This window comes from Euprymna scolopes, chromosome 23, assembly GCF_053919585.1.
Source record: "Euprymna scolopes isolate OS-2025 chromosome 23, ASM5391958v1, whole genome shotgun sequence".
Classification (NCBI taxonomy): domain Eukaryota; kingdom Metazoa; phylum Mollusca; class Cephalopoda; order Sepiida; family Sepiolidae; genus Euprymna; species Euprymna scolopes.
The window spans coordinates 115608552-115621982 of record NC_136504.1 but is presented as its reverse complement, the minus strand read 5'-3'; the positions used below and the strand labels follow the sequence as shown (position 1 = coordinate 115621982).

At 35.9% G+C, this 13431-nt stretch overlaps 2 protein-coding genes across 9 annotated transcripts in view; one reads left to right on the top strand and one right to left on the bottom strand.

Moving 5' to 3' along the window:
• The window catches only part of LOC145246154 (uncharacterized), a 325300-nt gene that overhangs the window by 90223 nt on the left and 221646 nt on the right, over positions 1-13431 (top strand). The window contains exon 2 of the mRNA XM_080108023.1: positions 5933-5990. The gene's annotated coding sequence lies outside the window, so the exon portion shown is untranslated. The remainder of the gene's footprint in view (positions 1-5932; positions 5991-13431) is intronic.
• Positions 1-13431, bottom strand: part of LOC145246149 (uncharacterized) — a 634197-nt gene that overhangs the window by 401928 nt on the left and 218838 nt on the right. For 4 of the 8 annotated variants that reach the window (XM_080107997.1, XM_080107998.1, XM_080108001.1 and 1 more), the window contains exon 4: positions 13060-13155. The exons of the other annotated variants lie outside the window; for them this stretch is intronic. In XM_080107997.1, coding sequence (XP_079964123.1) covers positions 13060-13155 — 96 coding nt within the window. The remainder of the gene's footprint in view (positions 1-13059; positions 13156-13431) is intronic. 8 annotated transcript variants of the gene reach the window in all.

Genomic DNA, 13431 nt, shown 5'->3' with positions numbered 1-13431 from the left:
ATTTAAAAAAAAAAAAACTGTTTGTAAATTCGTTCCCAATGGACTTGGAAATCGCTGGGTTGATTTTTTAAATTTTCACACGTACATACTTGATGTGTCTGGGAGTGTTGTTGCATGTGTTTTGTATGAGGATGTGTCCGATAAAAATCGATAATCGAAAAAATCTAAGGAAGCAAGTCAGATTTTGACCGAAGTTAACACTTTTATACAAACATCACAAATGCATTTGAAAAGTTTTATCACTGCACAAGCAGAAAGGCTCAGCTAAAAAAAATCAATTGTAGATTCTTGTATAAGACGGTCACATTCGTAACGATTGTTTTTCTTATTTTTAGAACATAATTGAAACATGATACTTGAATTTTGTACGTTTAACTTAAATTCAAGTGATTATGTAAAACAAATTTAATAAAATCAACAGTTGGTTCTTTGATAAGACAGGGGCGTGTCCGAAGTACGTCTCTGTTTTGAACGCAATTGAACCATCATACTTGACTTTTGTATTTTTAACTTTAATGCAATCCATTATTTACAGATGATTTTATAAAATCAATAGTACATTTTCTACAGTACAAGGTAGATTATAATGTATTGTGGACCAAGTCACTGCGGGGAGGCATGTGAATCTTTCTCCCACTATACCATGGTGAGTCCCCAACTAAAGCAGGCAATCAATCGATTTGATTAAACAAAAAAAAAAAATATATATATATATATATATATAAAAATATGCGCTTTCACAGATTTCGAGGACAATAAAATTATGGAAGTGCGAAACAACTGTTGATCGTCATTCAATCCCGGACAACGTCGGATCTCCCTGCTAATATATATATATATATATATATATATATATATATATATATATATATATATATATATATATATATATATATGCAACAAACGACTGTTCTAAACGCAAGTGGTGGCCACCATTTTGGATTATTACTCTAACGATAGACAATTTGAATAAAATCTTATACTGAAATAAAAACGCTTTAAAATGTTTTAGAACGCGCAAGAAAAGTAACTTTCATTGCTTTTGCTAAAAGTTAATAGTATGACATTTTTTTCCACTTTTTTTTTTCGTTGTTAACAATCATGAACTTTTGCCAGAAGTTCTAACAATTGTGATTATTTATTTTTAATAATATGTATTTATAAACTTAAAAAATGTTTCATTCAATCTAATCTCAATTCTTTTGATCAGATACACATTTGAATAGTTTTATAAAGTAAGTTTTATAAAAAGTAAGATTTGTCTTGCCGAAAATGTCTTTTTTTTCTTTTCTTTTTTTTTTTTTTTTTTGCGTTGCTGAATACAAATCCCCACACTCTAACTTCAATTCAAAAGCAGCTGATTTTTCTCGAGTTGAGAAAAGGAAGAAAACAGGAGATGCTCTCTTCATTCAGAAGAGGTGAAACGGGGAGGGGGGGGGGGCGTTTCCATTACGTCATTTGTTTGGTTGGTTGGTTGTTAGCTAAGAAGATTGCGAGAAATGATTTTGGTAGGCGGTTGGGTTTTACGGCATGTCAACACTTTTTGGGTCATTTTACGTCGAAAACAGTATTTATTATGTTTCTGAATTTTTTTTTTTTAGATACGATTATTTGATTTATTCAGACTACTGTTTTCATCTTGAGTGCTATTCTCTTTTTTTTTTTTTTTTTTACAAAGGCATATTATCAAGGCCCAGAGGCCACTCAAGGATAAGGGTTAAAGAGTGTACAGTAGAAATTGGTCAATATAGTAATCATTAAACAGAACTCTTTATTTAATTCACAGGGGGGGGGTAGAAATCCTAAATAATTCGCAATTGTATGCTTTGTATTGCTCGCACTGAGAAGTATGTCACACGGGAATTTAACTTGTACTTTATCCGTTACGCCACGGGTCTTAGCGGACAATTCTAGATCTATTCCTATTTTTCAGAAGTACAACCATATCCTTTTCTGCTTAAACTTTTCTTCCTAGTTTCTGCTTTCATAAGCATTATGAAACTTTATAAACTTTCACTGTTAAAAACTTTTCCATGCAAATATGTTTCAATTCATATTTATAGTTTCTTTTAATGCACTAACCTGCAAAATTTATTGTATATTTTGCAAACCTCTTTCTTCTGACGAGAAGAATTGCATTTTTCGAAACTCTGAGAAATAAAGTCTTTCCAGTTCATCTATACTCTTTGTTGGATAATTAAAAATTCTGTACACCTTTTTTTACAAGGTTTTGATTTTTTTTTTTTTTTTTTTTTTGAAAATTAGCATTAATTTTCAAAAAGATTTTTCCATTATAAATATATATATATATATATATATATATATATATATATATATATACACACGCGCGTGCGCGAGGTTAGTTTCAAAAGCAATACCTCCTATTTTTTTTTAATTCTGCTCCAATGGATCAGAGAGGATCGCAAATTTGCAAATTGCATTATTACGGTGACTGAACTTATGCATTCATGACCTGAAAGTTTCACGTCTTTGTTGCAGATATTGACGGTGTGAGATTATAAGATGGTAACTCTTGTAATGGACATATATATACATACACACACAAAATGGGCAGAAACAATTATCTGTAAAAAAAACAGTTCTTTTTCGTTATTGTAGTGAAATTCAAAAATTGAAATATTGAATTTCAAGTGAAACAAATAGTATCTAATGATATGTCGCAGTAATGAAAATATCCAAAAATTACCAAAAACGATGAGGTAAAAAATTAATTATAAATGAAAACAGTTTTTGAAGACAATTAGCGAAAATTGAGTTTTGCTAAATTGGCCGAAGATTAAAACTCAATTTTCGCTAATTGTCTTCAAAAACTATTTTAATTAAAAATTACATTTCTATCTTATCGTTTTTCGTAATTTTTAGATATTTAAATTACTATGACAAAACCATTCAGTAGAGATCATTGGCTTCACTTGAAATTCAAAATTTCAATTTTTCGAATTTTGCTACAATAACGAAGAACCCACCTTTTTTGAATGAACTAGGATTATACGGTGTTGAATTAAGAATTCTAGTTATATAACATTGAGCTTAAACAGTTGTGCGAACCTTAACTATAACAAAACACGTATCCATAGATTATTAAAAAATTATATTATATATAAATTTACGAAAATATATTTATAGCAATTAAGTTACAGAAGTTTCATTTTTAGAGAATCGTCAGCCTAAAATTTTTACCTTACAATTCTCTACAGAAATGAAATGCAGATCCTTCGTGCAGCTTACTTGCCATAAATATATGTTCATAACTTACTTTGTAGCTCTACTCACATATTGAACACTGTTGAAGTAAATACTAAAAATCGATACATAAAATATTAATATTACATTGTTAAAAAAGTAAAAATAACATGCTTGCGGATTTGAAACCGACGATACCAATGTTTTTCTGAACTTATGTAACACACACACAATATATATATATATATAATATATATATATATATATATAACTAATATATGTTTATATTAGTGTTGGGACGATTAATTGGAATCGGAAAAATCAGAATATTTGAGGGTATCAGAATCGGTATTGGAATCGGAAAAATTTATACCGATTTTCCGATGCCAAAGCGTTTCTTTCAATTTTTTTTTTTTTTTTTTTTTAATTATTTTTTTTTATTTCGTTTAAAACTAAATCTTCCATTGCTGGTAATAATGATAAAATAATATTTAGTGAAGCTAAAATCGATAAATCTTCCCTCACAAGTATATTTTTACGTTTACAGAAAATATCTGCACATTTAACATGTGTGCTTTCATGGTAATCAGAGTAAAATACAACTACATAGTTAAATATTTAGAGATTTATAGAGAATCGGAATCGGGAATTGTATCGGAATCGTCCCATCACTAGTTTATATGTAATTTAACTACTTGAGGCAGTGATTACGTATGAATAAATAACCACGTTCTCATTTAGATAGCTCAATAGTGCAATAGTAGAGCAATAAATATTTTTTCTTTCAAAATAACATGCTAATAAGATGATGAGTATCTATCCTTATTAACGTGATTTCGTGAAAGTATATATATATATATATATTAGCAAAAGTACCTGTCGTTGACTGGGTTCAAAAACAGCCTACATAAAATGGACTCTGATTTATGAAAGTATGATAGCTTATGAAAATGAAGGGTTGTAAAGAGATAGCTTCGAATTTGGGGGTATCAAAACCAAAGCAAAATATGATGAAAGTAAAAATAAAATAGATAAACCCCATAATTTATTATACCATACCTGTTCACACTGAAACACTTATCACAATATTCTGTGGATCTATATTAAAAACCTTGTTAAACTTTGTGACATATTTCTATTCTATGGAGGTCAGGCGCGAACGAACACCCCATAATTTTATTATACCATATTTCTTCAAGCTGAAACATAATTATCAAAGTATATTTACGCAGATATATATGAAAAGTCTTTATTAAAGTTTGTGCCTATTTCCATTTTATGGAGGCCAGGCGCGAACGCAGACCCCACAATTTTATTATACCATCCCTATTTAAGTTAAAACATACTTATCAAAGTATTCTTATGCACATCTATATAAAAAACACTTGTAAACGTTTTTTTTTAATTTTTAAATTTTTTTATTTCCATACTTTGTGGACCAGGCGCGTACGCAGACCCCACAATTTTAATGAATCATCATTATGCCAGATCAAACGTACCCATTCCTGTGTCTCGATAAATATTTTTTTGGGGGGAGGGGGTAGTATTTTTATATAAAACAATCCGAGTCAAATAAAAGTGCTCAATATACTAGATAGAGCAAATTAAAATTTACAGTTTTTATATTTAAATTTCATTCAGAAAAAAAATATAATTTTCCAAACAAAAAAATTATTGTTTAAACAAAGAAATATTTTTATTAATTTCCTTAATCCATGGATTTTCGATGCAGGCTCATCTCCTCAAAGTAATTAGCAAAATAATGAATTCTGGTTTGATATAATTTTTCGATTTAGTACATGCATAGAAAATATTTTAAAGAGATTTAATCTTTCTATCTATGTGCTAAATAGCAAAATTATATCAAACCAAAATTATTGTGTTAATGACTTTCTGAGGAGATGAGCCCACATCGAAAATCCATGGATTAAGGAAATTAATATAAATATTGTATTCTTTGTCCAAACAATATATTTTTTGTTTTGAAAATTATATTTGGTAAATTTTTACGATGTGCCCCAGCCCAGCGTATTATAAACACTTCAACCTCTCCATGTTATAAGAACGGCTTTCGGAATAAAAAGCCCCCCCTCTCCAACCTCGAAAGTCATTCTTAACATGGGGAGGGGGTTATTCCGAAAGCCGTTCTTAACATGGGGTGGGCAGGCCGAAAAAAAAAATATACCTTGTATTTTTTCTGAATGAAATTTAAATATAAAACTTTGTGTGTGTGTGTGTGTGTGTGTGTGTGTGCGCGCGCGCATTACTATTTTAGATTAGAAAAGAACTTTTTTTTTTTTTTCTTTTGGTTTTTGTAGATTTATTAAATAGTTTTACTTACAGCTGAAAGCTCCGAAATACATCAACCACCCGGCGTCCTTCCATGTTAGTATATTTTTTAAAAACCTTCAATTGATGGTGCTTTCATTTTGGTTTGTTTTTAATCTTCGAAGTTTGGATTGTATTCCTGAGAAGAAATGTTTTTACTTTTTTCTTTGCAACCCACTATTGAACCCACTGTTGCTGCTGTTGTTGTTGCTGTTGTTCGGCAAGTCTAAAAAAAACTTCATGCACCAACGGAAGGAATAGCAAGAAAAAAAAATATGGGGGGGGGGGGTACGTTTGGTTTTGTATTAATAGGGGATATGAATGCCCTATGTCCATTTCTTTAGTCTTTTTTTCTTTTCATGTATTTTTTTTTTCTTTTCATGCATTTTTTTTGTTGAAGTCGTAAAAGCTGCAGAACAAAACGGCCGTATATCCTGATTGTTATTAAGATTTACCAGGTAAGAAGAACTCTGACTATCCCCCACCTTCTTCTTTCACTCTCCACCCCTCATTGTCTCACCCTTTCATATCCTTTCTATCTCGCCCCCTCTCCCTCACCTTCGTTGTTTTTTTTTTTTTTTTACTCTCGTCTTTCTCTTTCGTTGGTCCCTATTCGCTTGCCTTCCCACGAGGGCAGAGTTTTTATTTATTGACTCAGTCTAGGAGGAGGACTTCTTTTTCACTGTCCGACAACAGAAAAAAAAAAAAAAAAAATTAAATGTGATATCAGGACATCACTGATGTATCTGATGTCCGACATCAGATACTACACTTTGCTCCTAGCAAAAAACGGAAACTTTTTTTCCCGCTATTTTCTTTTTTTTCCCCTCAGTTTCATTATTCTTGCACCCCCTCCCCCCGGTGTTAATAAATAATAATAATAAATTAATGGTAAAAGTATTTCCTTAATCCAGCGTTTCATAAAAAAAATATATATAAATTGGTCTGAGTCATTCATTCGTAGGAATGGATTCTTCAATTAAAACAACATAAAAGAAAAAGGAAAGAGAAAAGAAAAAGGAAAAAAAAGAAAAAAAAAGAAAAAGGAAAAAAAGGAAAGAAAAAGAAATGAAACGCAAAAGTCCTCGTTAACTTCAACAACTATTCTTGGGAGATACAACTTGCTTCGAAAGCAACATTTAGGTAGCCAAATAATTAATAGGTAAATACGCACATATTTGATATATATATATATATATATATATATATATATATATATATATATATATATATATATATATATATATATATATTACAGGTATATTTATATAGACGCGCACACGCACGTAATCTATATATAGATAGTGTTCATGTGAGTAGGAACGGCTGCAGAACTAACATTCAGAGTTTTAAGGAGGAATATGAGATTTGGAATAGAAAGTTCTGACACGATTGAAGGCATGAGAGACGAAGATTGTGTGTAAAGAAAAAGAGAGACGTAAGAGGCAGAGGAGAGAAAGAGAAGGTAAAAGTGTGGAAGAGAAAGTTGGAGAGACAGGTAAAGAGAGAGAGAGGTAAGAGAGAGAGAGAGGTGAGAGAGAGAGAGAGGTGAGAGAGAGAGAGAGGTGAGAGAGAGAGAGAGAGAGGTGAGAGAGAGAGAGGGTTAAGAAAGAGAGGGGGTTAAGGGAGAGAGAGGAGGATTAAAGGAGAGAGGTAGACGGGGGATTAAGAGAAAGGGGGTTGAGAGAGAGAAAGAGAGAGAGAGAAAGAGAGAGAGAGAGAGATTAAGAGAGAAAGAGAGAGAGAGAGATTAAGAGAGAAAGAGAGATTAAGAGAGAAAGAGAGATTAAGAGAGAAAGAGAGGGGGTTAAGAGAGAGAGAGAGAGAGAGAGAGGGTAAGAAATCGGAGAGTAAGAGAGACGGGAGGAAGGAGTAAGAGAGAGGTGGCATATAGCGATATGAGAAAGATGCTGAAAGGATATAAGAAACAGAAAAAAATATAAAGGACGGACAGAAAGAGGAGAAGAAGTGTGGCAAAAGAGAGAAGGTTTTTCGAAAACGAGAGAGAAAAAATGAAAGAGAAAGAGTTGACAAAAGAAAAGAGAAATGGCAAACACTAGAAAGGTGGTGAGTAAAACCAGAGAGAGTAGGGAGCGTATAAAAGATGAAGCAAATCGGCGAGAAAGAGAGAGGGAGGGGCAAACAAAAGATAGGGATATAGGGTAAATCAGAAAGAAAGGGAGAGGAAGAGGACAAGCTAGAGTAAGAGAGGATAAGCCAGAGAGAAAGGCAGAGGACAAGCAGAGAGAGAAAGGCAGAGGACAAGCAGAGAGAGAAAGGCAGAGGACAAGCAGAGAGAGAAAGAGAGGACAAGCAGAGAGAGAAAGAGAGGACAAGCAGAGAGAGAGAGAGAGAGGACAAGCAGAGAGAGAGAGAGAGAGGACAAGCAGAGAGAGAGAGAGAGAGGACAAGCAGAGAGAGAGAGAGAGGACAAGCAGAGAGAGAGAGAGAGGACAAGCAGAGAGAGAGAGAGAGGACAAGCAGAGAGAGAGAGAGAGGACAAGCAGAGAGAGAGAGAGAGGACAAGCAGAGAGAGAGAGAGAGGACAAGCAGAGAGAGAGAGAGAGAGGACAAGCAGAGAGAGAGAGAGAGGACAAGCAGAGAGAGAGAGAGAGAGGACAAGCAGAGAGAGAGAGAGAGAGGACAAGCAGAGAGAGAGAGAGAGAGGACAAGCAGAGAGAGAGAGAGGACAAGCAGAGAGAGAGAGAGGACAAGCAGAGAGAGAGAGAGAGGACAAGCAGAGAGAGAGAGAGAGGACAAGCAGAGAGAGAGAGAGAGAGGACAAGCAGAGAGAGAGAGAGAGAGGACAAGCAGAGAGAGAGAGAGGACAAGCAGAGAGAGAGAGAGAGAGGACAAGCAGAGAGAGAGAGAGAGAGAGGACAAGCAGAGAGAGAGAGAGAGAGGACAAGCAGAGAGAGAGAGAGAGAGAGGACAAGCAGAGAGAGAGAGAGAGGACAAGCAGAGAGAGAGAGAGAGGACAAGCAGAGAGAGAGAGAGAGGACAAGCAGAGAGAGAGAGAGAGAGAGAGAGAGGACAAGCAGAGAGAGAGAGAGAGAGAGAGAGAGGACAAGCAGAGAGAGAGAGGACAAGCAGAGAGAGAGAGAGAGAGGACAAGCAGAGAGAGAGAGAGAGAGGACAAGCAGAGAGAGAGAGAGAGGACAAGCAGAGAGAGAGAGAGAGGACAAGCAGAGAGAGAGAGAGAGAGAGAGGACAAGCAGAGAGAGAGAGAGAGAGAGGACAAGCAGAGAGAGAGAGAGGACAAGCAGAGAGAGAGAGAGAGGACAAGCAGAGAGAGAGAGAGAGGACAAGCAGAGAGAGAGAGAGAGAGAGAGAGGACAAGCAGAGAGAGAGAGAGAGAGAGAGGACAAGCAGAGAGAGAGAGAGAGAGAGAGAGGACAAGCAGAGAGAGAGAGAGGACAAGCAGAGAGAGAGAGGACAAGCAGAGAGAGAGAGGACAAGCAGAGAGAGAGAGGACAAGCAGAGAGAGAGAGAGGACAAGCAGAGAGAGAGAGAGGACAAGCAGAGAGAGAGAGAGAGAGAGGACAAGCAGAGAGAGAGAGAGAGAGAGGACAAGCAGAGAGAGAGAGAGAGAGGACAAGCAGAGAGAGAGAGAGAGGACAAGCAGAGAGTGAGAGAGAGGACAAGCAGAGAGAGAGAGAGAGGACAAGCAGAGAGAGAGAAAGAGGACAAGCAGAGAGAGAGAGAGAGGACAAGCAGAGAGAGAGAGAGGACAAGCAAAGAGAGAGAGAGAGAGAGGACAAGCAAAGAGAGAGAGAGAGAGGACAAGCAGAGAGAGAGAAAGAGGACAAGCAGAGAGAGAGAAAGAGGACAAGCAGAGAGAGAGAGAGAGAGGACAAGCAGAGAGAGAGAGATGACAAGCAGAGAGAGAGGACAAGCAGAGAGAGAGGACAAACAGAGAGAGAGGACAAACAGAGAGAGAGAGAGGACAAACAGAGAGAGAGAGAGGACAAACAGAGAGAGAGAGAGGAAAAACAGAGAGAGAGGACAAGCAGAGAGAGAGACAGGACAAGCAGAGAGAGAGACAGGAGAAGAAGAGAGAGACAGGAGAAGCAGAGAGAGAGAGAGAGAGAGAGGAGAAGCGCAGAGAGAGAGAGAGAGGACAAGGAGAAGGAGAGAGGACAAGCAGAGAGAGAGGACAAGCAGAGAGAGAGAGAGAGAGGACAAGCAGAGAGAGAGAGAGGACAAGCAGAGAGAGAGAGAGGACAAGCAGAGAGAGAGAGAGGACAAGCAGAGAGAGAGAGAGAGAGAGGACAAGTAGAGAGAGAGAGGACAAGCAGAGAGAGAGAGAGGACAAGCAGAGAGAGAGAGAGGACAAGCAGAGAGAGAGAGAGGACAAGCAGAGAGAGAGAGAGGACAAGCAGAGAGAGAGAGAGAGGACAAGCAGAGAGAGAGAGAGAGAGAGAGAGGACAAGCAGAGAGAGAGAGAGAGGACAAGCAGAAAGAGAGAGAGAGAGGACAAGCAGAAAGAGAGAGAGAGAGAGGACAAGCAGAAAGAGAGAGAGAGAGAGGACAAGCAGAAAGAGAGAGAGAGAGAGGACAAGCAGAGAGAGAGAGAGGACAAGCAGAGAGTGAGAGAGAGGACAAGCAGAGAGAGAGAGGACAAGCAGAGAGAGAGAGAGGACAAGCAGAGAGAGAGAGAGGACAAGCAGAGAGAGATGACAAGTAAAGAGTGAGAGGACTAAAGAGTGAGAGGACTAGAGAGTGAGAGGACAAGTAGAGAGAGAGAAAGAGGGAGGACTAGTCAGAGAGAGAGGGAAAGAGAGGACAAGCCACAGAGAGAGAGAGAGAGAGAGAGAGAGAGAAAGAGAGAGAGAGAAAGAGAGAGAGAGGAGGGGGCACCCCAAAAGAAGGAGTGGCAGTAAAATAATGAAAAGCAAAGAATGAAAAAGTGCTTGAGATGAAGGGCGAATTAACATCATTTCAGAGAAACAAAAGGGAGTAAAAAGTGCAGACATTCGTTTCTCTTGGTTTCGTTTTGTTCTTTCTGGTTCTGTTGCAAGAACAGAATAAGTATAAAAAAAAAAAGAAAAAAAAGGTTTTCGTTACAAAATACTAACAGAAAACAGGAAGAAACTCATCCATTCAGTGAGTCATTTCTTTCTCTCTTTCAAAATCATAAAGTTCGTGTGGCCTGGCAAGGGATGGGCGCCCTCGGTTTCATGAGCACATAACACACACAGGTGGCATAGTGGATATCTCTCGTGCACCTTGTCCCCACAACCCGGAAAAAGTTATGCGACCGTTTACTTTTGCACATGAGTGTTTATGGACACACACAATTAATACTATTTATAGACACGTGTTTCATTTTTTGGAAATTCATCAGTGTGGCTTTATACCACTAACGCATCAACCTCTAGAACCATGACTGAAGAAATTAAATGCTCTAATTATCTGTATTATTTGGCTTATTCAGAATACTGTTCTAATCTTGGATGTTATTCTCACAACGTTTCAGCCGATGTAACCTCCAACCTTTTTTTCAGGTGCATCTTATTGAAGATTCAAATAGGTCAGTTGGTAAAACCTCAGACTGATTATCTCAAGGTTTCAATTTCGGTTTCCAGAGGGTAAAAAGAGTTTAATTATGACATCACAATCTATTCTGCCTTTTTGAAATCCATCAATTTTGTAATAGAAAGATGCAAATAATTGAAAAGAGAGAGAGAGAGAGAGAGAGGAAAGTAGAAAGAGAATCTATTATGACAGCACAATGTATTCTGTGAAATCCTTTGACTTTTTATAACAATCACTCCAAATAAGGCATATTGCTACTTGGGTGTAAGTTGCTTCTACGTGGAGCCATGCGTACAGTGGCACAATGTAAGGAGTTGAGCAACGAAATATCGGTTTGTATAACATTTCAATTTCTGCACGTTAACATAGTCAAGCAGAACAAGGAAATAGTTCTAAATAAAGCAGTTTATGGGGAAAAAATATTAGAGTAGCAAGTTTTCTAGCACCCAGTGATCTCTACAATGAAAATGTGTTTTAAATGTTCAAAGAACTTGAAGGCTTGGAAACGGTGAAATGAAATATACATTAGAAAATACAGAAACGTACAGTAGTGTCCCAAAATTAAGGAGCGGTCGATCGTTTTTTTTTGGTGGGGTGGGGGGGGGCTTCTAACTTTATCTATGAAAAAGGATAAAAAAAATTTTGGTGAATTTTCCAATGTTTAATAATAGTAGTTAAATAATTTTTTTATTTTTGATTTTGAATACATATTAATTTTTTTACATATAAATAAATTTAATTAAATTACAGGTATCCAAAAGTTAAGGAACGCGGAAAATTAATACAAACTTTAGCAATTTTAATAACAACTTAACAAAATGTTGATTCTGAATATCAGAAAAAAGCTATCAATACAAGAAAAACAGCTTATTTGTGACCATTATGATGAGAAAAGTTCATAGGAGAGATTGCTAAAAATATTGCAATGGTCTAAAAGCGTTGTTTTTCAGATTATTGAAAATAGAAAAAAAAGATTTACCATTGATTGAAAAGAAAAAAAAATCGGGCAGACACCGAACAGCAACTAAGAGGGAGAATAGAAAAATCACTCGCTCATCTCGTTCTGATCGCTTTAAAACTGCGGTTTTGATATCCCGGGTTTTACATCCGAAATTGGACAAAAATTTCCCGACAAACGATCTCACGAAGATTAAACGAAGTTGGATTATTTTCAAGAAGTCCATACTCAAAGCCTTTAATTTCTATTAAAAATAATAAAAAAAAAGGCCAGATTGTTAATAGCTGAAAAACATTTGTTTTGGAAATTAAAAAAAAGAATGGGAAAAGGTTCATTTTAGTGATGAATCTAAATTCAATCTTTTCGGATCAGACAAAAGACCACATGTCAGAAGAAAAAAAAAATGGAGAAAGACTGTCCCCTAAGTGCGTTAAAAGTACAGTAAAATTTGGAGGGGGCAGTATAATGGTATGGGGCACGATATCTTCAAAAGGAACTGGGTTAAAAAAAAAAAATAGTTAAATAATAAAATTATCTAACGATATAATTTTTTTTAATAACTAAATATTATTCATGTACATAAACAAGCTTGTTTCGCTTTTCGAAGGTCCATCAATGCAGTTTGTTTTGTATGGAAATCGCTCCAGACAAGGCATGAAGCCACTTGATGTAAGGAGCGAAGAAAAAAAAGGTCAAAACGATAAGTGTTAGATAGAATAGATTCCGACGCAGAAACCAGCAATTCTTCCATCTTTGTCACAAACATCGCTCATGGAATGTGAATTTATAATTATCTACAAACCATTGAGTTTTTCACACTTCAGACCTTTAGTCTTTTAACCAAACATCTTCAAATCAGTTGTGTGGATGAGATTTGTAAATACTATGTTTATAGAGTTTTAGCTGGACATACAAATTTGACCAATGTTTATCTAGTATGCATCTTAGATTCACCTTAAATAAAAAACGCTTGCGCAGTGCACTCTCGTTTGCGTCTTAAAAATATATATTTTTTTTTGTTTAGACATTACCTTTCAAGCAAAGGTGAATTCCAGTTGCCGATGCCTACATTTAAATGGCCACTTTTGGTAGCCTGGTTTGTTGGTCTGTTTAAATACGGCTCTTGGCTATTTCAGAATGAAAAAAAAAATACAACTTTAGTCAAAAGCAAAAAAAAAAAAAAAAAATTCAATTATTAGGTACTTATTCAGTTTATAACCCAATCTCCGGCAACTTCATATCGGCAACCACACCAGTAAGTTGCTTAAGCAACCTAAAGATGATGAGACAAAGACTGCCAGATAATTAAAAACGCAGTGTTTCCCTTCTTAATGTTTAGGAGAATGTCTTTCTATTTAAAAAACTATTCTTAACACAAGAAAAAAGGGGGGGGAGGGATTCAC